The 22,491-nt window shown below is 47.6% G+C and overlaps 1 protein-coding gene across 3 annotated transcripts in view; it reads right to left on the bottom strand.

Annotated features, from left to right (window-relative positions):
- Positions 1 to 22,491, bottom strand: part of POU2F3 (POU class 2 homeobox 3) — a 47,277-nt gene that overhangs the window by 4,722 nt on the left and 20,064 nt on the right. Inside the window, exons 5-12 of one of the 3 annotated variants that reach the window (XM_077788064.2) lie at positions 10,773 to 10,877; positions 9,521 to 9,623; positions 6,485 to 6,567; positions 6,204 to 6,386; positions 5,289 to 5,430; positions 4,077 to 4,213; positions 1,873 to 2,034; positions 166 to 232 (exon numbers count right to left, since the gene is read on the bottom strand). In XM_077788064.2, the coding sequence (XP_077644190.1) occupies positions 166 to 232; positions 1,873 to 2,034; positions 4,077 to 4,213; positions 5,289 to 5,430; positions 6,204 to 6,386; positions 6,485 to 6,567; positions 9,521 to 9,623; positions 10,773 to 10,877 (982 nt within the window). Of the gene's footprint in view, positions 1 to 165; positions 233 to 1,872; positions 2,038 to 2,057; positions 2,935 to 4,076; positions 4,214 to 5,288; positions 5,431 to 6,203; positions 6,387 to 6,484; positions 6,568 to 9,520; positions 9,624 to 10,772; positions 10,878 to 22,491 lie in introns of those variants that run through there. The other 2 variants (XM_085560218.1, XM_085560219.1) reach the window with 2 other exon arrangements.

The raw sequence follows: 22,491 nt of genomic DNA on the forward strand, positions 1-22,491 counted from the left end.
GTTCTACCCCACCCAACAGCACGGCTGGGCTGTTCTCATCCCAGCTGCGTGGGGACACTTTCCCTGGCCAAAGCCAAGGCTCTGCTGAGGATTATCCTGCAAATGTGGCCCAGAAACGGAGGAGCCAGGGATGGAAGGAGGGGAGGGAGGTTCCCCAAGGCTCACCAGTCCCAGGCATGGTGCTGTGCACGGGATTGACAGAGAGGGGCCCCAAGGAGCCTGAGGTAGAGACCTGGGCAGGAACAGAGGCAGGCGGTGAGCATTTGGCAGCGCAGGAATCGCACCCTGCCACTCCTTTCACAGCCCCTGCGGAGGCAGCTGGCTCCCAGGGACACAGCACCCACAGCTGGGGCTCCCATGGCTATTTCCAGTCCTTTTCCAGGGGAAAAACACCATTCCCATCTATATCTATATCATCTATATCTATATATATATATCACTGTATTAGTATTATTATATAGAATATATATCCCTCTATATATCTATATCATATCACTGTATTATTATTATTATAAAATATATAACATATAAAATATATCTTTATATATATCTATATCACTGTATTATTCTTATTCATTACATTACATCACATTATATGATATGGTATATGTTATATGTTATATGATATATGATATATTATATAATAAAATATAATAATATAATATATAAAATATATTATATTATATTATATTATATTATATTATATTATATTATAGTATAGTATAGTATATTATAGTATATTATAGTATAGTATAGTATATTATTGTCTATATATTATAATAGTATATTATACACAATAATATATGATCATAATATCTAATATATTATTAGATATAATAATTATTTTAATATAGACATATCTCTATATCATTATATATAGATATTGTTTTGTGTATGTATTATATTATATATAAATATTATATATCATTATGTATTTTTTATGTATGCATTGTTATATTTTTATATCTATTATATCTCTATATCATTACATATATTATCATATATATGCACGCACGCGTGTGTGTGTGTGTGTATATATTGAAGGCCATGGGAAGAAATCAGAATTAGTGTTGCATGTGCCTGACACTCTCCACATCCATCTAAATGTATGGATCAGCTGTGGAAAAGCCTGAAACCATCACATTTTCTGGAAGTCTCCAGGTAAAACTTGTAGGAGCCAGTGCCCTTCGGATGTCTCAGGCTGAAACTTCCCAGCTCCCTCTGCTTTTGGGCACAAAAAAAATCCCAATTTCCTTCAGGGAGCTCAATTCTCAGGTGCCAATTGGCAACCTGGAGCTGCCATCTAAATCAGGATTTATTCCTGAGGACAGCACAGTCACAGAGGAATCATTCACCCAAGCTCCTGCTGTGGGAATCCAAATGGGTTTTTTTTTTGGGAACCAAACTTCCCATGATGTTTCCCTGCCTTCTGATGGAGGATTCCAAAAGCCAGGAGATTTTAAGATAAAATTCAGGTTCTGCCTCCCATTCCTGTGGGAGCGGCAGCACTGAGGAGGTTCCTGCCACTTTTAAATGGCAAAGGCACCAAGCAACTCTTAAATGAAGCAGCAGAAATGCAGTTAATTGATATAAATTTATGTAATCCTCATCCCCCATTAATTTCTGAAAGATTTTCTTCATCAATCTCAAGGGGAAAAGCTTTAGGACAGCATCATGATTTGACTAAATTATCCTACGATTAAACTAATCAATTCCTCCCAGGAAACTTGACTTTTCTTCCCACTGTTTTCAATAAATAGAATTCTCGCTTAATTAATTGTTATCATTGAGCTGATTGTTTTCAGTGGATGGAATAATAATAAATGTTCTGGATCAGATTCCACTCAGGAGGTTGAACCTGAAGTCCCTCACCAGTCTGGAGTTGTAGATGGGTGATTTGATGGGGGATGGCATCGGGCAGCTGATCCGCTTTTCCTTCTGGCGCCGGTTGCAGAACCAGACCCGAACCACTTCCTTTTCCATGGAGAGCTGCTCTGCTATCAAGGAGATCTCCTCTGAGCTGGGCTTGGGGTTCTGCTGAGAGAGGCAGCAGGTTAAAAAAGCCCCAAAGAACACAAGAAATCTGCTCTGGACTGGGATCTCTGGGCTTGGGGTTCTGCTGAGAGAGGCAACAGGTTAAAAAAGCCCCAAAGCATAAGAAATCTGCTCTGAACTGGGCTTGGGGTTCTACTGAGAGAGGCAGCAGGTTAAAAAAGCCCCAAAAGCACAAGGAAATCTCTGAACTGGGCTTGGAGTCCTGCTGAGAGAGGCAGGAGGTTAAAAAAGCCCCAAAGCATAAGAAATCTGTTCTGAACTGGGATATCTGGGCTTGGGGTTCTGCTGAGAGAGGCAGCAGGTTAAAAATGTCCCAAAAAACAGAAGAAATCTGCTCTGAACCAGGATCACTGGGCTTGGGGTTCTGCTGAGAGAGGCAAAAGGTTTAAAAGCCTCAAAAAGCACAAAGAAAATAATGACCTGGGCTTGGGGTTCTGCTGAGAGAGGCAAAAGGTTTAAAAGACTCAAAAAGCTCAAGGAAATCTCTGAACTGGGCTTGGGGTTCTGCTAAGAGAGGCAGCAGGTTAAAAAAGCCCCAAAGAGCACAAGGAAATATCTGAACTGGGCTTGGAGTCCTGCTGAGAGAGGCAGGAGGTTAAAAAAGCCCCAAAGAACACAAGAAATCTGCTCTGGACTGGGATATCTGGGCTTGGGGTTCTGCTGAGAGAGGCAGCAGGTTAAAAAAGCCCCAAAAACCAGAAGAAATCTGCTCTGGACTGGGATCTCTGGGCTTGGGTTTCTGCTGAGAGAGGCAAAAGGTTTAAAAGACTCAAAAAGCAAAAGGAAATCTCTGAAGTGGATTTGGGGTTCTGCTGAGAGAGGCAAAAGGTTCAAAAGACTCAAAAAGCACAAGGAAATCTCTGAACTGGGCTTGGGGTTCTGCTGAGAGAGGCAGGAGGTTCAAAAGCCCCAAAGAGCATCAGGGGCTGCTGGGAGGACAAGGGTGGGGTTCCTTCGAGCTGGGGAGGGGACAAAAGCTCCCAGGGTAAATATTTGGGTGAGGGATTAGGTTCTGTGAACCACAAAGTGCCTCTGGTTGCACATCAGCTCAGGGGGAGATGAGTCACAGCTCCTGCCCTGTTATAAATCACTTCCCTCTTCGACCTTATCAGCTCCAAAATCAGTGCTGGGCTCACCTCAACTTGGTGGCCTTGCCACTGTCCAAGCTCAGAAAAGTCACTGCCCCTCTCTTCCCTTTCTCACTTAGAAATGGAATTAACGGAGCCCACCCTGCCCCCCGAGTCATTTATTTTCATTCCTTTTAGCTCTGTGGGGTCTGCTCAGAGTTGAAGCTCAGAAATGTCAAAGACACCTGGCACAGAGGTGCCAAGATAATATTCCCATTGCAGAAAATGCTTTCTACCAGCTCAAAATGAGCTGCTAAAATGATCTGATGAAGACTGAGCAAGTTTTGATATGAGGCAGAAGACAAGAAAAAAACAGCACAGGAACAGTTCTGATTGAGAGATTTCCAAGGCACAGTTTAGTCCTATTGATTAAAATTCTATTTGATGTCTGCAGTGATTTTTCTTGAAATTCTTGGAAAGGGCTCCACTTCTGAACGGGTTCAGGAAAAATATTTGCAGCAACAAGTTCTGGGGACTCACAAGAGCTGCTCAATGGGGCATTGTGGCCACAGAGCTCCTGTGACACATCTGCAACTCCCAAAGAAAAGAGTTGGGTGCAGAGATCAGCTTTGGCCCAGTGGGTGAAAATGGGGAAACGTGGTGCTAAGATCATAATTCCCTTAGAATAACATTCAACAAGGAAATAATTGGGAATTTCTTTGGGTCTAACTCTTTTCCTGTTAACTCCTTCAAGCATTTTTAACCTACTGTCAAATAATAGGGAATTCCTTTGGGATTCACACTTTTCCTGTTGCTTCTTCAAGCGTTTTCTAGCCTGCTATCAAATAAATACCCCCTAAAAAACCCTCTTTTCTTGAGAGGACTCAGTGCCACAGGCTTGCAAATGCCAGGCTCGGGGAGAGCTGCCAGCAGACAGAAAGATTTTCCCCTCACATCTTGGAATCTCTTCTCCAGGGTGGAGCGGATGTTGGTCTCGATGCTGGTCCTCTTCTTCCTTTTCCGTCCAAACATCTCGTTCACTGAGGGGTAGGAATTGGGGGTGCTCATGGAGGAATCCAAAGGAGCAGATTCTGGGGGAAGAGGGAGGGGGAAAAAGAGATATTCAAGAAGATAACGAGTTATTTTCATTCCCAGATACTTCCTGTGAAACAAGTGTTTCTTCTAAAATAGATTAATTGTTCCTACACTGTGGATCCTCCCTCTGATAATGATTAAAATTGCTCTGAATCAATCAATGAACTTGTCCAAATCAAAGCAGTAAAATGTTTTAATCCACACATTGTTTTTCCTTTGTGAGCCTGATTTCCAGCCTGCTCTGCTAGGGACCAGGAGTGTTCCAATAATTTCATTTCACACAGAAAAGGATGTGACCAAACCATTTGGCTGGGGGTGGCTGAGATGACCAATGGCTCAGACATCCTGAAGGGTTGGGTGAAGCACGAGGCAGACGTGAGGTCAGCACAGGACCCACTCCAAATCCTGCTGCCCCTGGGAATTCCCCTCTCAGGGAAATCCTTTTCCAGCTGCACCTCCTGGGCTGATCCCTCAGCATCTCAGCAGTTCCTCCCCTTCTTCTCCAGCTTGCACAGGGAGGGGCTGAAGGGATTTGAGGTTCCTGGATGGATCCTCTCCTGATGGTGGTGATGCCTCAGGTTTGGCTTTTCTATTTTTCACACTCTGTGCTGCTTCAGTGGGTCTGGGCTTCACATGAGGGGATGCTGAGCTCTGTGCACAGAGCAGGGACACAAAACAATTCCTGCTCCAGCTGGGCACCAAGGACAAATGATCCAAACCTCAGCCCAGGAGCACAAACACCGTGGGCTGGAGAGAGAAAAACAAGCAGGATGGGACTGATGGGCTGGAGCTGGAATGGGACAATGAACTCCAAGGTGCCAATGGAGCAGAACTGATCCCAGGGAGAGCCCCGGGAGCGCTCGTGCATTTTGGGACCATTTTGGTTCATCTTGGGTTCATTTTGGACCATTTTGGTTCATCTTGGGTGCAGTCCTGGTGCTGCTCTGGTGCTGCCCAAGGTGGATCCATTGAGGAGATCCTTTGAATAAATCCCTGCTTTATTCTGTCCAGCTCTGTTCTAGGCCAGCCTGCACAAGGCATTGGTGGCATTTCTGCCTTGATGTCACCTACCTGCATCACTGAGCCACTTCTCCAGCAGGGGTTTCAGCTTGCACATGTTCTTGAAGCTCAGGTTGAGAGCCTCGAAGCGGGAGATCGTGGTCTGGCTGAAGTCATTGCCGTAGAGCTTCCCCATGGCCAGGCCAACGTCCCCCTGCCAGGGGACACCCAAATCCCAGCGTGAGCACGGGGAAACCCATCCCAGCTGCCCCAGCCCCACGCAGAACCACAGAGTCACAGAATTAATCAGCCTGGAAAGGACCTCTCAAGCTGTGCCAAGGGAAATTTAGGCTGGATATTAGGAAAATTATCACAGAAAGGGTGATAAAGTTCTGCAATGGCTGCCCGGGGACGTGGTGGAGTCACGACCCCTGGGTGTGTTTAAAACAAGCCTGGATGTGGCACTGGGTGCCAGGGTTGAGGTGTTGGGGCTGGGTTGGACTTGATGATGCTGAAGGTCTCTTCCAACCTGTAAATCTGTGATTCTGTGACCTTTGAGATCATCAAGTCCAACCTATGACCCAACACCTCCTCATCAAATAAATCATGGCACTGAGTGCCACGTCCAGGCTTTTTTTAAACAGTGACTCCACCACCTCCTTGGGCAGATGAGTCCAGATCGTTCTTTCAGTGAAGGATTTATTCCTCTTGTAGCCTAAACATCCCCTCAGACTTCTTCCAGGATAGCTTCAGTCTTCTTTCCATGACCTGCCTGCCAGGGAAAGGGGATTTATTGCCCCCAGGAATCTGCCCCCACCCCTGAATGCTGGGAGGGTGCAGATACTGAGGTTATGGTGGTAAGGTGCTAGGGAGGGTTTGTCTCTTTGTGTATTTGGAAGGCAATGCTGCAAAATAACCCAAATTTAACCCAGCCTTTCCTTCATCCACAGCTCTGCCCCAAACTCCCCCACATCCCCTCCCTCTCACCTGTGTGAACCCCAGCTTGATCCTCCTTTGTTTGAAAGTCTTTGCAAACTTCTCCAGCTCCTCCAGGTCGCTGGGCTCCTCGGAAGCTCCTGCTGGGGTCAGGTGCTTTGCCACTTGCAAGTGCTGGGGGACGTCCAGGTGGGGTTCAACCGAGGAGCCAGGGAGGCCAGAGCGACCCACAGCCTGTCCAAACCACCCCAAAAAAGGTGCTCAGAGTCACAAAAATAACAAAAACCACAGTGTTTCCCGTGCCATTGCCACGCCCTCGGGTGTGCTCTTACCTGGGAGGCCAGGCTGGGTCCGGGCTGGGAGAGGAGGAGGCTGCCCTGTTGCTGAGGGAAGGAGAGGAGGTTTGGCTGCAAAGCTGAGGAGATCAAAAAGAGACACACTGGTCAGTGAGCACCCCCAGGAAAGCTCGGAGTGGGAAGCTCCGTTTGTTATTTCTTGCCCAAAATACAAGAATTTTGGCCGTTAGGAACGAGTCTGGCTCTGAGCTGGGCCATGAAAAAGAAAAGGTTTTTCCTGTGGCTTTTTAGCCTGCAGGGATTATTACAATAATGGCAGAAGTGAAATATCTCATTTGCTGATCCCTGCGTGTCGCTCGTCACGCTCAGGCATTTTAGAGACCTCTAATCTTGATTTTAGGTGCCAAGCAGCAGAGAATTTCCTACATCCTTCCTGGGGATTTCTCTCAGTGCTTAATTATTGTAGCTCTTAGAAAAATGGACCTCTTATTTCCAATATAAGCCCTTGTGACTCCAACTTTCAGCCACTTCATCTTGTTAAGAAAACCCTGATCCTCCAGTTAATCTCGTGAGCCCTCCCACTCTGCTCTCAATTCTACATTTCATTTTCAAATGTCATTTGGAAGCCATCTGACCCTTCCTTTCCTACCCTACTCTATTTCAAATAAATTGAATTTCTTTCAGAACGTCGGAGCTGACATGGAATGATGAAAGGAAGAAAGAAGGGAAATCCATAAACCCAACAAAAACTGGGATTTATGGAGAGTGTGTAATTGTTTCGTTGACAAACTGCCAAGTACAAGCCTATATCTCTTAGAGGGAATGTCCTACAGGATTAGGTTGTGTAGTTCCCTAGAAATTTAGTTGGTATCAAGTCCATTGTGAGTGAAAGCTACAGAATTTAGTGAGGATTTATAACCTTGCTCAGAGCAGTCAATATATTTAATTGATTATAACTGACAATTACAGGGAAATCCATAGAAATGTATGGACTTCTGCTAATAAAAGGGAAAACATAATCTCCAGAATCAATCACTCCCCCCCCCCCCTCTGCCTTTTCTTATTTAATTTAGATCTGATGTGCACAATCCCATTTATTTACTTAGGTTGGGGTTGGAATAAACCTTCCCTAACACTGGAACAACTTCAAATTTCAAATCCAGGCTGGTAATGAGGTGCACATTTTTAGCAGTGCAGGTAATTAATCACTGCAATGGCTTTGCCTTGGGACATGGCAGATGCTCTGTCATTTGGAGTCTTTAAAATCATGATTGAACACCTCAGCTCCAGCTCGGAGGGAAATGAAGGGCTGGGTTCAGGAATCACCGGTCTGACAGCTGAGATGAAGATTTCAGCAGCAATATTTAGACTGACAGGATTCCCAAAATCTCTTCACTCCCACCTTTACAGAGCTCTCCCACCCATGACTCGGGGTTTGGGTTTTACTGGGAATGAAGACTAAGACCTGGGAATTTATCTGATAGCTTCAAAACAAAAGCAAACTAAAATTTATATCCCTGTTGGAAAGGTTCAGCTCCCAGCCAAGCCTCTTTATCCAGGAAATCCATTTATGGACCCACAGTCCAAAATCAGGAGACACTCGGGGCATTCCCTGATGGCCCCAGGGATAATTCCAGAATATTTTTCTGCCTTTCTTCAGGAGGAAGAAAACTGCACTTGAACCGAATTCCACTTTATTTTCACTCCCCACTGGCTGTGTATGCATGTGGCAAAAGGATCATTAAAACCTGGCAGTCAGCCATGCAAATGGAAATGTCCTGCACAAAACTCCAGAATATCCACTCCTGGTCAAGCCTGGAACTGGAAGGGGTGACAAGCAAACACAGCTGCCAAAAAAAGTCACAGAACAGATAAATTCTAATCTATCAAAGGCAGCAAGTTCTGCTTTGCAGTAAAAGATGTTTATTATTCATGAATAAAATCAGGCAGCAAGGAATAGATTGTCCTGACTGTATTTCAAACTAATAAATTCAAAATTATTTGTAAATATACATCAAGTATCTTTATCCATCACTCAGTGTCATTTGGCAGAGAGGAGAATTTATATCCTGTCAGGAAGAAATAAATTCCCCTCTTGCTTTTGGAGTGCGTGAACCAGTGGGTTCAAGCTGCAGAGATTTAATGTTATAATCCTGAATTTTAGTTCATGTGGAGGGAGCTTGTGCTGGGATAAATCAAAGCACAGGCAAAGGATCCAAATCCCCATGGATCTGCCAGGTTATGAATTAAAGCCTAAAACATCCTCCATCCACATCCCCAGGGTGGGAGAAACGCTGGAAAAATATTGGGGGCAAAACCAGAATTACAGGGACTTTCTGAAGCATGGAGCGAGTCCTCAGCGCTTTCCTGGAGCTGATTTGGGGAGCAGGGAGAACTTTCCTGCCCTATGGAATATCCAAACCTCTCGCTCTCTCCCGGAGCTGCTCCCGGACCTGAAAATCCCGGGATTTTCCCAGCCTGGGATCCCTGCCTGGCCCCAAGGTGGCACTCGAGGAGCGCACAAGGCTCCGGTGCCAGCAGCATCTCCCCATGGATCCGGGAGCATCCCCGGGCAGCATCACCCTGGGAAAACCCCACATCCAGAAGGGAGGTTTTTCAGTCTTTATCCATCTCTGCCGCCTTAGGATTTGATATTTTTCATCTATTTGTCATCCTGCAATTCTTTAGTGTGTAACTCCAAACTCCACACACAGTGTGAGCTGCTGCTTCCCCATTTTGGGCAGACACAATTCCTCTCCAGGCCTGGAAATCAAGGACACCTCACTGCCTCAGGCCAGAGAGATGGAAACAAAAGTGCGTCGGGGGAGCAAATTTGGGACAAATGACTTCATTAGCTGAAGCTCTAATTGGAAGATTCACTCCCAAAATGCAAATGGACCAAACTTATAAAAGTGTGAAACTAAATCTCCATTTTGGGTGGGTTTTGTCTGCTCTAAATGTACCTGAAGGCCCTTCAATGAATAGAACTGCTTTTTATTCTCTTAGTTTTGTCTTGCCTCTGTTTTTAGGTAAGCCCCAAAAAAGCATCATCTCAGCTTTTCCTTCTCTTACCTTGTTGTCCTGCCTGAGACTGGGACAGGAGGAACTGGGGGACTGACTGCATGTGCCCAGGAAGCAACACCAGCTGCTGCAGGGTGTGGAGAGAGCTCATGTCCTACAGAAAAAAAATCAAAGGGAACAATAAAACTCAAGGATTTACGCTCCTCACACAGCATCTCCTCACAAATCCAGGCTAAATTTCTGAAATTTCAGGGCTGGAGGACTGCAGGATCCAAAGTTTCAGGTGTAAGAGAGGATTCTGTGCATACAGAGAGCTCCATGTGGAGAATTGTCTGCTTTTCCCTGGAAAAATTAATTGTTGGTGACATTTTTGAGCTGCAGACCCAAAGGTTGCAAGTGTAGGAGAAGAATTCTCACTGAATTTGGGGAATTTGGGGGCTGGAGGGCTGCAGGTATAAAAGTTTCAAGTATGGGAGAAGAATTAATTGCGTACAGAGACATCCGTGTGGAGAAGTGTCTGCTTTTCCCTGGAAAAGTTAACTCTTGATAAAGACATTTTCAAGGCAATCAAACTCTGATTGTTAGAACAGTGAAACCTCTCGGATTTCAGTTTCTTCAGATAAAGTATTTCCAGAGTGAACTGCCTAAAATCACACAGCAAATTACAGCAGCTCACCAACAGTGCTTCCCACAGGACTGCTCTGAAGACTGGGGAAATTGAAGAATCCCTAAATTGTATAATGGATCTGAATACCCCGTGAAAGAACGAGGGAAGGGATTCCTCAGCATCTGTGTGCCCGCCTGGCATCCAACTCCCACTAGAATTTAACAAGAATTAAGTGCTGAACTCCACATTTCCCACCTTAGGGAAAAAAAAATTCCCTCGAGGAATTAATTTCTTCCCTGGTGTAAATCAATTTGAGGCAACAACAGGCTGAGATTAGGAGTTAATCTGGTCTAGAACCCGATCTCCAACAATGGCATTAATCAGACACTCATGAATGAGGAAGAGCAGGGCAAACATTATCAGACATTTCCCCACGGTGCTGTCTCAGCCTCCAATTATTTCCAGTCCAAGGGATTTCCTGACCATGGGGTGGTTTCCCTGCTCAGCAAACCTCTGAGGAAATCTCACCCAGCACGAGTGAAAAGCCAAGGAGGAAGATGAGGATTCACTTTTCCAGCTCTGTGTCCCTCACCATCTCAGGCTCCTTTTGCCACTGGCCAAAGGAATTTGGGGAGGGGGTCGGGAGCAGCTTTTTCCCTCTTTTCCTGGAATTCCAGGGGCAGCCAGGTCACTCACCCCTGCGATTTGGCTGCCTGGCATCATGGATGATCCCTGCACGAGGTGACCCGACCGAGGGGGGATGGCAGGTTGCAAGGAGTCGCTGAGGTCCTCGGTTTTAATCTGCAAAAAAGAGCAAAGGAATTGTCGAATGAAGGAGCAGGGAGGAGGGATGAGCAGGAGCAGTGGGGAGCTGGGAGAGGCTCCTCACAGGGATTTTTCTGCTGTTTCCATCACTGAAAATCAGGGTTATTCCACACTCCTGCTCTCCACTCTATCCATGGATAGTTTTCCTGCTCTGCCAAGCCCCCTGGCACTTTGCTCAATTAAAACACTTCAGGAAACAACCAATTTCAAGCAGCTTTTCAAAGTTGAAAGCCTTCTGTGGAGTTTTAATGAAGACAATAAGTGATTGCCCTTTCCAGATCACAACTCAAGCCCTGATAGGAGAGCTGGACATGGAAAACCTCTCATTTTTCCCTGCACGAAGCAGAGGATGGTACAAGGGGATGGTAAAGGATAAGTCGTGGAGGAAAAGACCTCAAAAAAACAGAGTAATCTCCCAGTCTTGAAAATGCAGCACTCCAGGCACCAAATTAATTTGTTCAATTTCTACCAAAAAGCAACAAGAAATTGCAAGGAAAATCTCCTTCCTCAGTTACAAGCTGTGGAAAAATAACTGGAAAACTTCACAGGTGTCCAGTGGTCTTTTTGAGCTATTTTAATGTTCTTGCAAAGTTTTTGTCCACAAGAAAATAATGATTTTAAAATACACATTCTTAGAAAAAAAATGCACCCAGGGATCAGAACTGAATCCTTGTTTCTGGTTTATTCCACAATCTCCACTTTCATTTCTAACTTTGCTAATACATTTTAAAAATTGATTTATTAAGAAATAATAATAATAATTATTATTGTAGTAGCTGAAGTCTTTTGGTAGTGCTGACCAGGACAGGAGGGAGGGGAGGATTTTGGAAGTTTTTAGGTTAATTCCTGGAAGGTGAGTGAGGACTGTCCATGCACAGGGGACAGGTGAAAGATACAGAACTCTCCTCCAAGAAATGATTCACCCAAACCTTTTCTCAGCACGAGAACACCCTGATCAAGGATTACTGCTCATCACAGCCTCTAATTCCCAAAACCAGGAAAAACTAGGAGAACTCTACAAAGGACACAGCTTGAAACTCTTGAAGATTCACCCTGACTCCTAGGAGTGAACTTCCCCAGATCCCTTCCAAACCCCACATCCCCCAAAGGTGAGCAGGGTCTTTGTCCCACCGACGGGGCCTTGAGGCCCTGCAACCTCCTGCCAGAAAAGGGAACAAGAAATCCGGCTCTCCAAACCCATCCCGAGCGAATGTTTTGGGCTTGAAGGAGCTTTTCTGCCCATTTGAGCAAAGCAAAAAATACAGTTTTGCTTTGGAATAATTTTGGTTGGGAAAGACCTCTACAACCATCAAGTCCAAGCTTTGATGGATCTCCACCAAAGAGGAGAAAAGGAGGAAAAATGGGATCACAAGAAGCTCAACAGCTCCAGAGCAGGGAGTTGCAACGTTCCCCTCTGCATTTTGGAAGGTGCTGCTCGGAGGGAAGGTGATTACAACACCCCTTTCATTACAACTCGAGCTCTGGACACCGCCGAAACTCGTTTTGCAATACTCCCAGCTCCTTGCAGCAAGAGGTAGACATGCTATGAATTCCAGCTCTTTCCTACCTTTCAGGTTGGCATGATCATCCCTCTTAGCTTGGCAGGGCAAGAAAAAAAAAAAATCAGGTGGAAAGATCTTCTCGATCGCTATCGACAGCGATAAGTCGCTGAATGTCAGGCAAAAAGGCTCAGGAGGACACCCCGTTACTCCTGAGCCATCCAGGCACGTGGATTTATGGATGTTCTTTGCATTAAAAAGAATCCATCGGAGGCAAATAAGTAAAAAATAAAAAAATTAAAAAAATAAAAAAAAAAAAGTTAATGTTTGTCTGGTTCATCCAAGGCTGAGCAGTCCCAAGACATTACAGTTTTTGGCGCCTCAGAGCCAGGCTCTGGCTGCCGCCTGAGCTGCGATCCCGATGGCAGTGGGGTGTTGAAGAGGCACGAGCCATTTCCAAACTGAAATCAATTTTTCCAGCTGCCAAGCGGACGAGCTGGCGGCGCTCCAGGGAGAAAGGGGTGTGTAGCCGCATCCCGGCACGGCTCCATGGGAGAACGGGAGGTGGGTTTGGCAAAGCACCGGCTCCCGATTTAAAAACAACAACATCTCCCTCTGCTCCTTCCCCCGGCCCTGGAATTCTCCCTCCTGCGCAGTGGGCGGGAACCTGGGGTTTGTTCTTGACAAATCCTTCTCCCCCTTGCACCTATTTCCATTGGGTTTAGGCTCCATTTTACCTCGCCCTCCTCTTCCTCTCCCCGACAGGCCTGCAGCTGGCTAATTGTTCATTAGGAGTTCGGGATCTATCCAAAAACTTTGGGGATGGTTTATGCAAATCCCGCTCTTTCTTTTTCTTCCCTGGCTAAACCGGCAATATTGCCAAGTGTACATTAAAAAAGAAAAAAACCTCAAACCCAAAAAAACCCCAAAAAACCACACACATTGTGGGCGAGGCCACTCAATATCATGAGACTCCCTTAAAATAATGTTAATTTCGGATTAATAAAACGAGGGGAGGAGCTGCCTCCTCCTTTCCCAGTGCATCTGCCTCGGATTTGCAGAAAATGCCTGCAAATATGGGAAGAGTTTTCCTTGAGGAACCAAAAGAAAAAAAAAGAAAAAAAAACCAAAAAAGGTTGAAATGATGAAATCCTCAGAGAATTTGATGGGAGCTCTGCTGAAATATTGCAAGTGAGAAACAGTGATTTGGGTAAAACCAAGAGGGGATCCCACTGGGATTGCTCAGGATCCTGGTTTTATAGGATGATCATGGATGGGGAAAAGGGAATGGGAAGTCATGGAGAGACTTTGTTCCCACTGGGTTTTATAGGATAAGGAAAAGGGGACGAGAAGTAATGGAGAGACTTTGTTCCCACTGGGTTTTATAGGATGAGGAAAAGGGAATGAGAAGTAATGGAGAGACTTTGTTCCCACTGGGTTTTATAGGATGAGGAAAAGGGAATGAGAAGCAATGGAGAGACTTTGTTCCCACTGAATTCTACTCAGAAAAATAACAGTATTTAAGGAAAGCAACCTGGTCTGGTGGAAGCTTCATTGCCCATGGCAAGGGGTTGCAACGGGATGATCTTCCAAGCCAAACCATTCCATGGAGAAAAAGAGCAGGGCAAAGAGCAGGAGCTGCAGATCCCCACGGCTGAGGTGAGGCGTGGGGGCTCTTGGCTGTGAATCTGCAGCACCTTCCTCCCTTGGGGCCCGAGGGGAGCCCCAGGGCAGGGCTGGGAGCGGGTAACGGCAGCTGGAGGCACCGGAGCTCCTCTGGGCCAGGGCAGGAATCACACTTGCAAATCTCAAGTGGATGTTTGGATGTTTTCACAGCCTTGAAACAGGGTCAGCCCCCGAGCAAAAAAAAACACGAGAAGGGTGACTGGCTGGAAAAGAGAGAGTCCCTTCCGTGGCTGGCTTGAACAGCTGCAAGGATGGATGGTTTCTTACCTATCTCTGGCCTAAACACGAAAACAAAAAGCAAAACAAACTAAGAAACACATTGAGGGTGATGGAAAATGATCAAAGCTCCGGAGCCTGCTTGCGTAACTGATTTGTGGAAGGTGTTTCATAAACATTTCATAAGAAGGAGAATTATGAAGAAAACATCTCCCAACCTGCCTGCAATTACTGCACAAACTCTTCCTTACCAGTAGGAAGAAGGGGAGAGGAAAAAAAAAATGAAAAGAAAAAAAGGTACATCTGTTTTGTAACTGATCTGTGAACTTCTGGCAAACGCTCGGCTCTGAAAACATCCTGCAGACATCTTGGAGAGCAGTGGAAAAACTGGGAAATTGGGAAGATTCTCCTGAGCAGCTCTGCTTGCTGCTGTTCCCTTCAGATTGACCAGCGTTGGATTCTGTGGGCTGCTGGTTGGATCCCACTGGTTGGGCTGGAGCCCTCCATGGGTAATCCCAGTTTGGGCAGAATCTCAACATCTTCCCCATGTGTCAGAGCCCGGAGTCCTCCTTGGGATGAGCTCCTGGTGTGACACACGCAGAGCTCCATCGTCCTCCTGGCTCAGCCACCAATGCAGAGCCTCCAATCCTCTCCCAAACCCAGCGCTGGATCTGTCCTATCCAAGCCCTGCACCAGCCATCAGGCAGGAACCACATCAGTAGGAGATGGAAGACAACCCCATTTGTTGTGAAGCTCCTATTTAGCCAGTGACCTCTTTGAAACACATTTATCTGCCTCCACATCTGCCTTATCTCACGCTCAGAACCGTGCTGAAGAGTTTGACTCACTCCCAGCCCTCCAGAGCAGAGGGGAGAGGAGGATCAGGTGCACACAGAGGATCTGGAGCACCTGGCCCTCGCTGAAAACAACTGAATCACCCCAAAATGCTTTGAGTCACCCCAAAACGCTCTTCAGCACCGCAGGGCTGCCTCAAGCTGTGCCAAAACCCTTTGCCTCGAGCCCAGGGAGGAGGATTTAAGCTGGAAAAAGGCATTTAGCTGGATCCAAGGCTCTTGCAGCTCCCTGAGCCTTCCCACCTTGCGATGGCGTAAGTGCTCCGCCGTGAATTACCCGCACACGTGGGCCCCATAAAATAAAAAACACACTAATGGTAAATTATGGCAATAATAATAATAATAATAGTAATGGGGTTGCAATTACTATTTCCACATGTACTATCCTGCACATTCAGCAGCGCTTAACAGACACCTGGAAAGAAGGCAAAAAACCTTCACGGCAACACCACGATATTCACCCTGTAATGTTAATATCCCACTGAAGGCTGGGAATTTTTGGAAGCTGTCAGCATGACAGAAAGGAATTCAGGGTGGGATTAACTCCCAAACAAGCTCTGTCCTAAAGCTCAGCCATGGCAGCACGCTGGAAAATTCAAATGCAATCCCAAACCTCAGCACACCTGCATCACCCTCCACGAGGCCTTTGAGTTTATTCATTGAGGTCTGATCTGATAGGGTTTATCCTCAGCTTCAGCTTGGGATGTAAATGCTTGTGCTGGAGTCAAAGCAGGGGTGGGAAGTCAAAACTTTAGGAGCAACCAAGCTGCACGCTCGACAGAAAAAAACAAACAGAACCACAGCAGCTCTTGTGGGCTCTATGATAGAGCTTTTCCCTGGAATTTTTGCTTCCAAACAAACAGGGAAGAGAGAGAAGTTTCCCCTTGCTCTGCTGAACCTCAAATGATCGCCTGTGGCACAGGAGCTGGGCAAGGGAGAGGAGAAGCAAAGCAGAGGTGGGAAGAGCACCTGCCCTGCCCGGCCACACTGACACCTGCTCAGGTGGGAGTGTCCTGGCCAGGGCTGTGCCTGCTGAGCGCTCTCAGGGGCACAGAACTGCTGAAAAGATACTGAAAAAACAACTTTCAGCACCTTCCCTCTTCGCAGCGCTCTTCAAGCACATGGGACCTTCCCTGTGGGCATCCCAAACTGGGAGCAGTTCAACAGGAGATGCCATTTTCTTGGTCAGAGTGGCCAGGACCTCCACTCAAAGCTTTGGGCAATAATTTTCTCACCATCAAAGCTGGGGTTTCTGCCCTGCCTCCCTCCCAGGACTCCCCCAGCCTTCCCGTGGGTTGCAGCACTGCTCCCCGCACCTCTGTCTCTCCCCATTTCACTTGCCCAACTCCCAAAGCTCTCCAGAACTCCACCTCTGCCCACACCTCCGTGCTTATCTGCTCTGCTCCCACCCTGGGCTGCATCCCTGCCCCTTTCCTTATCACCCTGATTTCACACACACCACTCCATGGCTTCTCCCCTGCCCTCCTGCAAGCTCACACAGGTCCCTGGAGCCTGAGCACGTTCCCGTTCCACTCCAAAGTTGCCTTATTGGGATTTTCTGAGCTGAGAATCTGCCCTGCATGAAAAATGTTCCTTTTTAAAAATTTTTTATTATATTTTTTTTATTCCCCGTGCAGCCCTTGCCTATGGGGAGGAATCTCTGTTTGTTCAGGACTCTCTGTGCCTTCTGGCAGTGACAAATGCAAACACCTGGCACTGTGTGGATATGCCTGGATTAGTCATCCACGAGGAGAGTGCCCACACAGCCCAGGTAGCCCTTGGTAGGGACACACTTCCCACCACATTTTAGGAAGAATTAACCAAGAATCAGGCTGGGGCTGGCTCCATCCCAGCTCCACGGGCCTCTCCCGTTGGTCCCTGGAATTTTTGGCAGGGGCTGCCACGCCCTGGAGAGCTGGGACAGAAGAAGAGCAGCTGGAGGGATTGCATTCACCACAGCAAGAAGTGCAATTAAAAGAGAAAGGGAGAGTGGGGATGATGGGAGGGGGAGGAAGATGATGGCAGAGGGAGGAAGATGGCAGAGGGAGGAAGATGGCAGAGGGAGGAAGATGATGGCAGAGCATCACACAGGGTTTCATTTTGGCTGGAGGGATGAAGCCCAAGGGCTGGGGCAGCTCAGAACCAGCTCTCTGCTCCCAACCCAGGCGAATTCCATGGGCTGGGGAAGCAGGCAGGAGGGTTCCCTGCTGGATAAACCCACTGATCCCACACCAAGCACCTCTGGGGAGGGAGAAATTGCCCTCTGATGTCCAAAATTAGAGCCTTGCTGGAAAGCCATGGCCTTCCCCTCCGTGTGCTGGGAGCTGCCCTCGTGCAGGACGGGCGCAGGGCCCCACCCTGGCTGGGTGGTGCAGGTTTGGGGTGAATTCTTGGAGCTCGGCAGATGAAAGCCCTTGAAGGACTCCAAGTCCTCCCCTCATTAGTGGTGACTCCCTGAGAATCACAGCAGGCACAGCAGTTGGTGCCACTCAGCCCTCACAAAAAGATGCTGGCCCACCTGGATTGCGGCTGGCCAGCGACAGCCGTGCCTTGGGCTGAGTTTCTGTTGTGGCAAACAAGTTCTGTGACCCTTCAGACAGATCCACGAAACTGGGGCTTGTCCCCTGTGAGCACAGAAAGCGTTTCCCGAAGGATGAGCAGGGAATTTGCACAAAGATCTCTGTCCCTCCCTCCCAGACACATCTGAAAGAGCTGCACCAGGTTATTTTGCCAAGTAAACAGGTGTAGGAAGCACCTTGTAAATGAAGTTTGCCCTTTCAAAGCAGGAGAGCAGGAGTTTGGGAACGGACTGCAGCTGGATGTTAAGGAACAGATAAAGTGCAGCCAGCTCTGGGCTGCTGTCAACAAATTAATTCCGTGGTTTCAGTCCACCTCTTGAGAAAAACAATTAAAAAGGCCAAATCCTAATTGCATCCCCCTTTCCCTCACAAGTTCCCCTGGCCTGTTTTGGAGTTCATTCCCAGCGAGCTCATCTGAGGTGCCAGAACAAACCCAGCCTGAAGAAGGGGTTCCTCTGCATATCTGTCCTAAGCAAAGCAGGGCCAGATTTAGGCACAGAGGGCTTTCCCTGGAGCCAGGGCTTTCTCTGATGCTTTCCCAAAGGGCTGCATTGCAATGAGCAGCCTGCACACAAACAAATTTATGCAATCAGCCTGTCCCTAGGACAGAGCAGGGAGACTTCAAAAGGGAAAGGCCAGGGCAGAGCTGAGCTTAGATCCAGTGTCAGGTGAGGCAGACACAAGGCCAGCCCTGATTTCCAGCCAGGGGAGGCTCAAGAGATGAAAAGCAGATGCAAGACTTAGGCTGATCCCCTGGGGCAATGGGGAGAAGAGAGAGTGAAATCTGAATTGATCCCCAGAGGGGAGAAGGAAGCAGGATGTGAACCTCCCCTTGAGAGGAGGGCAAAACAGGACTGGGATGGAAATCTGGAGGGCAGACTGAAACCTGAGCTACCCACGGGGAAAAGCCAAGCAGGAACGGCAATGACATCCAGGGAGCACATGAGATTAGGAGGAGGTGGGAACACGGAGCAGAATGAAAAACTATGAGAGAAATCCCCGGGGGGAGGGAAGCCCTGGTGCAGCGAAATTAAATGTGCAGGGAGTTTTGCATCCCAGATATTAATAACAAACTACCCAGCGAGCTAGGCCCTTCTCTGCACCTTCAAAAGGATGGAGGGGAGGAAGAACTTGTCTGTGGTTGAGCACAAGACGATGAATCAGAGGATGGGAGTCCATAACCCAGCTCGGGCAGGGAGCAGGCCCCTGGATTCCAGCACACCCCAATGTCCACGGGCAAATGGCCCGTGAAGCATCCCCTGATCCCAGCTGCAATCACAGAGCTCAGCATCTTTGGGAAAAGCCAGGCTGTGTGTGCAGGACAGCTCCCCACCTTGCAGAGGCACCAAGGGATGCTGAACCCATTAGCAAAGAGCCCTCAGACGTGTGGGTGGAAGGTACCAAACGAGGTCAGGGTGTTTATTAAGGGCACTGAAAAGGAGCCACCAGGGGTTTCACATCTCAGGTGCAGCTTGCCCACTTTGAATTTCTCACATCGTGCGCCTGCAGGACATCAGCTGTGGAGCCCTGAGATAACTCACCTCAAAGCAACTGCTGGAAATCCCACACAAACCTCCAAAATTAAAGTTTCTCTGGGCAAGGAGTGTCAGATATAAAAAGAGCAGGGAGAGGAGCTAGACAAGGAGGTCCTGAGGGAAGGGAACCCCTTCAGCATCTCTTGTGAGAGAGCAGGGCAGAAACACAAAGGAGGCTTGACCTGGTTTTAGAAAGGAGGAATTTTTCAACAGACCCAGCTGGAAAGGCTTTCTAGGAAGCCTGTTGGAAATCCATATCCTCACTACACCCCCTGACTGGGGTGAACCAAAGACAGCAAAGAACAGGAATAAAGAACCAGCAGCGAAACTGAAGCTGGGCCTTGCTCAGCACCTCAGTGCCTGCCTGTCTGCCCTAAACTCTGTCAAATCTCCCAGCCAGATCAGCTTCAGATTGATGTGACTGATGATAATGACAGGTTTGATAAACAAATGACAGCCTGTCCTGCAAGGTCAGCCTTTTGCTGGCATGAAGAGTGCCTGGCACATTTGGGTAGGGAGAAGAGGCAGATCCTGCCCAGCTCTGCTGACACAAAAACCTCTCAGCTTCATTTCAAGGGGGACATCTCTCAGCTTCATTTCATGAGGGACAAAACCCTCTCAGCTTGATTTCAAGAGGGACAAAAACCCCTCAGCTTGATTTCAAGGGGGACAAAAACCTCTCAGTTTCATTTCAAGAGGGACAAAAACCTCTCAGCTTGATTTCAAGGGGGACAGAAACCTCTCAGCTTCATTTCAAGAGGGACAAAAACCTCTCAGCTTCATTTCAAGGGGGACAAAAACCTCTCAGCTTCATTTCAAGGGGGACAAAAACCTCTCAGCTTCATTTCAAGGGGGACATCTCTCAGCTTCATTTCAAGAGGGACAAAAACCTCTCAGCTTGATTTCAAGGGGGACAGAAACCTCTCAGCTTCATTTCAAGAGGGACAAAAACCAGTCAGCTTCATTTCAAGAGGAACATCTCCTCTCCCAGCTCTGGGGAGCAGGGCAGGCTTGCAGAGGAGCCCTGATTCCCTCCTCTGGAAGGAGGAGAGCTGATCCTGCATTCCTCCCTGGACCAACCATCACTTCCCTGCTGGAAAAGCACTGCTGGCTTCAGCAGCTGTGCACTCTGCTCCTGCAGCTGCGGATGGATGCACATCACCGTGAGCTGGGCTCAGCCCTCACACGGCTCACACAAGCCCTGGCACCTCCCAAAACCATCAGCCCTCCATCCGTGTGTGCGCTGCAGCAGGCAGCAGGATCCCAGGGCTGAGCTCCAGACACCTGGCTCTCCAGAGCAGCTACAAAAACAAACAATCCAGCGTTTCCTAAAGGGGAATTCAACCCCGGCAGACCTGGGCAGACCGCAGCACCTGGGCAGGAGCAGCTCCCACTGCAGCAATCCCAGCCCTCATCCTGCTCCCATTGGAGGCAAATTTTGCCAGAGTCACTCAGATCCGTCCCTGGCCACCATCCCAACCCATCAGGAGGCAGATGTCCCTGTGCAGGCTGCCAGCAGCGAAGGTGAAAGTTTATTGCTGTGCTTTTGCATTTCCCTGGCCATAAACAGGAAACAACCAGCATCAGACTCACTGAATAAAAAAGCCAAACCAGATAGGCAAGGCTGAAGATGCTGCTTTTTCCATCCACACCCTTTTCCCTCTCATTCACATACAAATTACTGCTGCATCCAGGTGGGAGGAGAGTTTGAAGAGAGGAGGGGAAGGGGGGGGAGAGCAGAAATGTTTGCCAAATAGGCTGAGGGATCAGAGGGAGCTTTCTCATAAAGCACAGGGCTGACCCACAAACTGCTAGAAAACCTCAAACTCCGCAGGAGCTTCCCTCCCTCGCCGTTTGCAGGGTGCGAGCAGCCCCAGCAGGGAGTTGGGAGGCAGGGAAGGGGTCTAACCAGGTCACTCCACCCTTCCCATCCCGCCTGGAGCACAGCAGGGAGGGAGGCAGGGAAGCAGACCTGAAATGTAGGCCATCTACAAAGGCTGGGGGAGAGGCTTAAACGAGGTGAGATTTATGATCTTCAAAGTGATTAGAGCCCAGCACTCCAAATAAAGGCAAAGAGAGCTCCTGCAGTCAGTTTGGAGTTGGGTTTCAAACCATCCTGCCCTGGCTTCGGTTTGAAAACTTGAATTGCAAGTTAACGAATAAAAAAAAAAAAAAAAACCCATCCAAAACCGACCTCAAACCCCAAATCAAATTAAAAAACCCACCAACCTCCATCCCTAATGAAAGAGCACAGCACCTGATTTTACATGAAAACACTTTGATATTTCCAGCTCTCCTCTCTTCCTTTTTTCCCCCCGTCATTTGAAATCTATTTGCTGAATTGAGGATGAATTCACCAACAGCTGAGGTCAACCCTAAATGTGAGTGTGGAGCCCGTGTGCGTTCGGGCTCCTGCTTATTTAAGAGAATAATTTAAAATAGTAATTATTATTTTAAATAACAATACTTCCAAATAGTAATTATTATTTTAAATAATAACGATTTGAAATCACTCCACCCATGGCTTTGGGAGGGCCAAGAGAGGGAGACAAAGAGCCACTTGCACAGGGCTGTGTCCACTCAGGGACTGTTACACCCCATCCCTGGCATCACTGCAAACCCCTCCGGTGGACTCTGGGGATTCAGAGCAGATTAGAAATAAAATAAAACAACAGAACGAGCCTAGTTTGCTTTTTAAACCTCGCTAAATCCCAGCTATGTTGGCTATTCAGTTACACGGCCAAGCTGGAATAAATTAATTGGATTTTGTGGTGCCGTTTTGGTGGAGGGAGGAAAATAAAAGTGGAAACGCTGCAAAAAAAAAAAAAAAAAAAAAAAAGCAACCAAAAACCCAAAAAGCAAACGTAAAGCCAGGATATTTCTGGTTGCCCCCACAACTTGTCCAGCATCACTCAGAGGAGCACAGAGGATGGTGGGTCAGATCAGTAGTGGGTGGAAATCAGCACAGCTCTCCTGGATGAACCCCAGCCCAGCTCCCAGCTCCAGCACCTCTGTGGTGTTTGAGAAGTTTGCAGTGGGCAAGGATCTTGTGCTCATTTCTCATTTTTATCTGCAAGGAATTTCCTTTTATCAGCCCTGGTGAGCAGATTGGATTCTTCTCCGTGCTCTGGGCTGGAGACGCACACAGGGCTTTCTGTTTGCAGCTGGGGATTCCAAAATGCTGGAAGATGGCTGAGCGTGTTAAAACACCTTTGGGAGGA

Source organism: Lonchura striata, chromosome 24 (assembly GCF_050655825.1).
Source record: "Lonchura striata isolate lonStrDom1 chromosome 24, ASM5065582v1, whole genome shotgun sequence".
NCBI classification, from domain to species: Eukaryota; Metazoa; Chordata; class Aves; order Passeriformes; family Estrildidae; genus Lonchura; species Lonchura striata.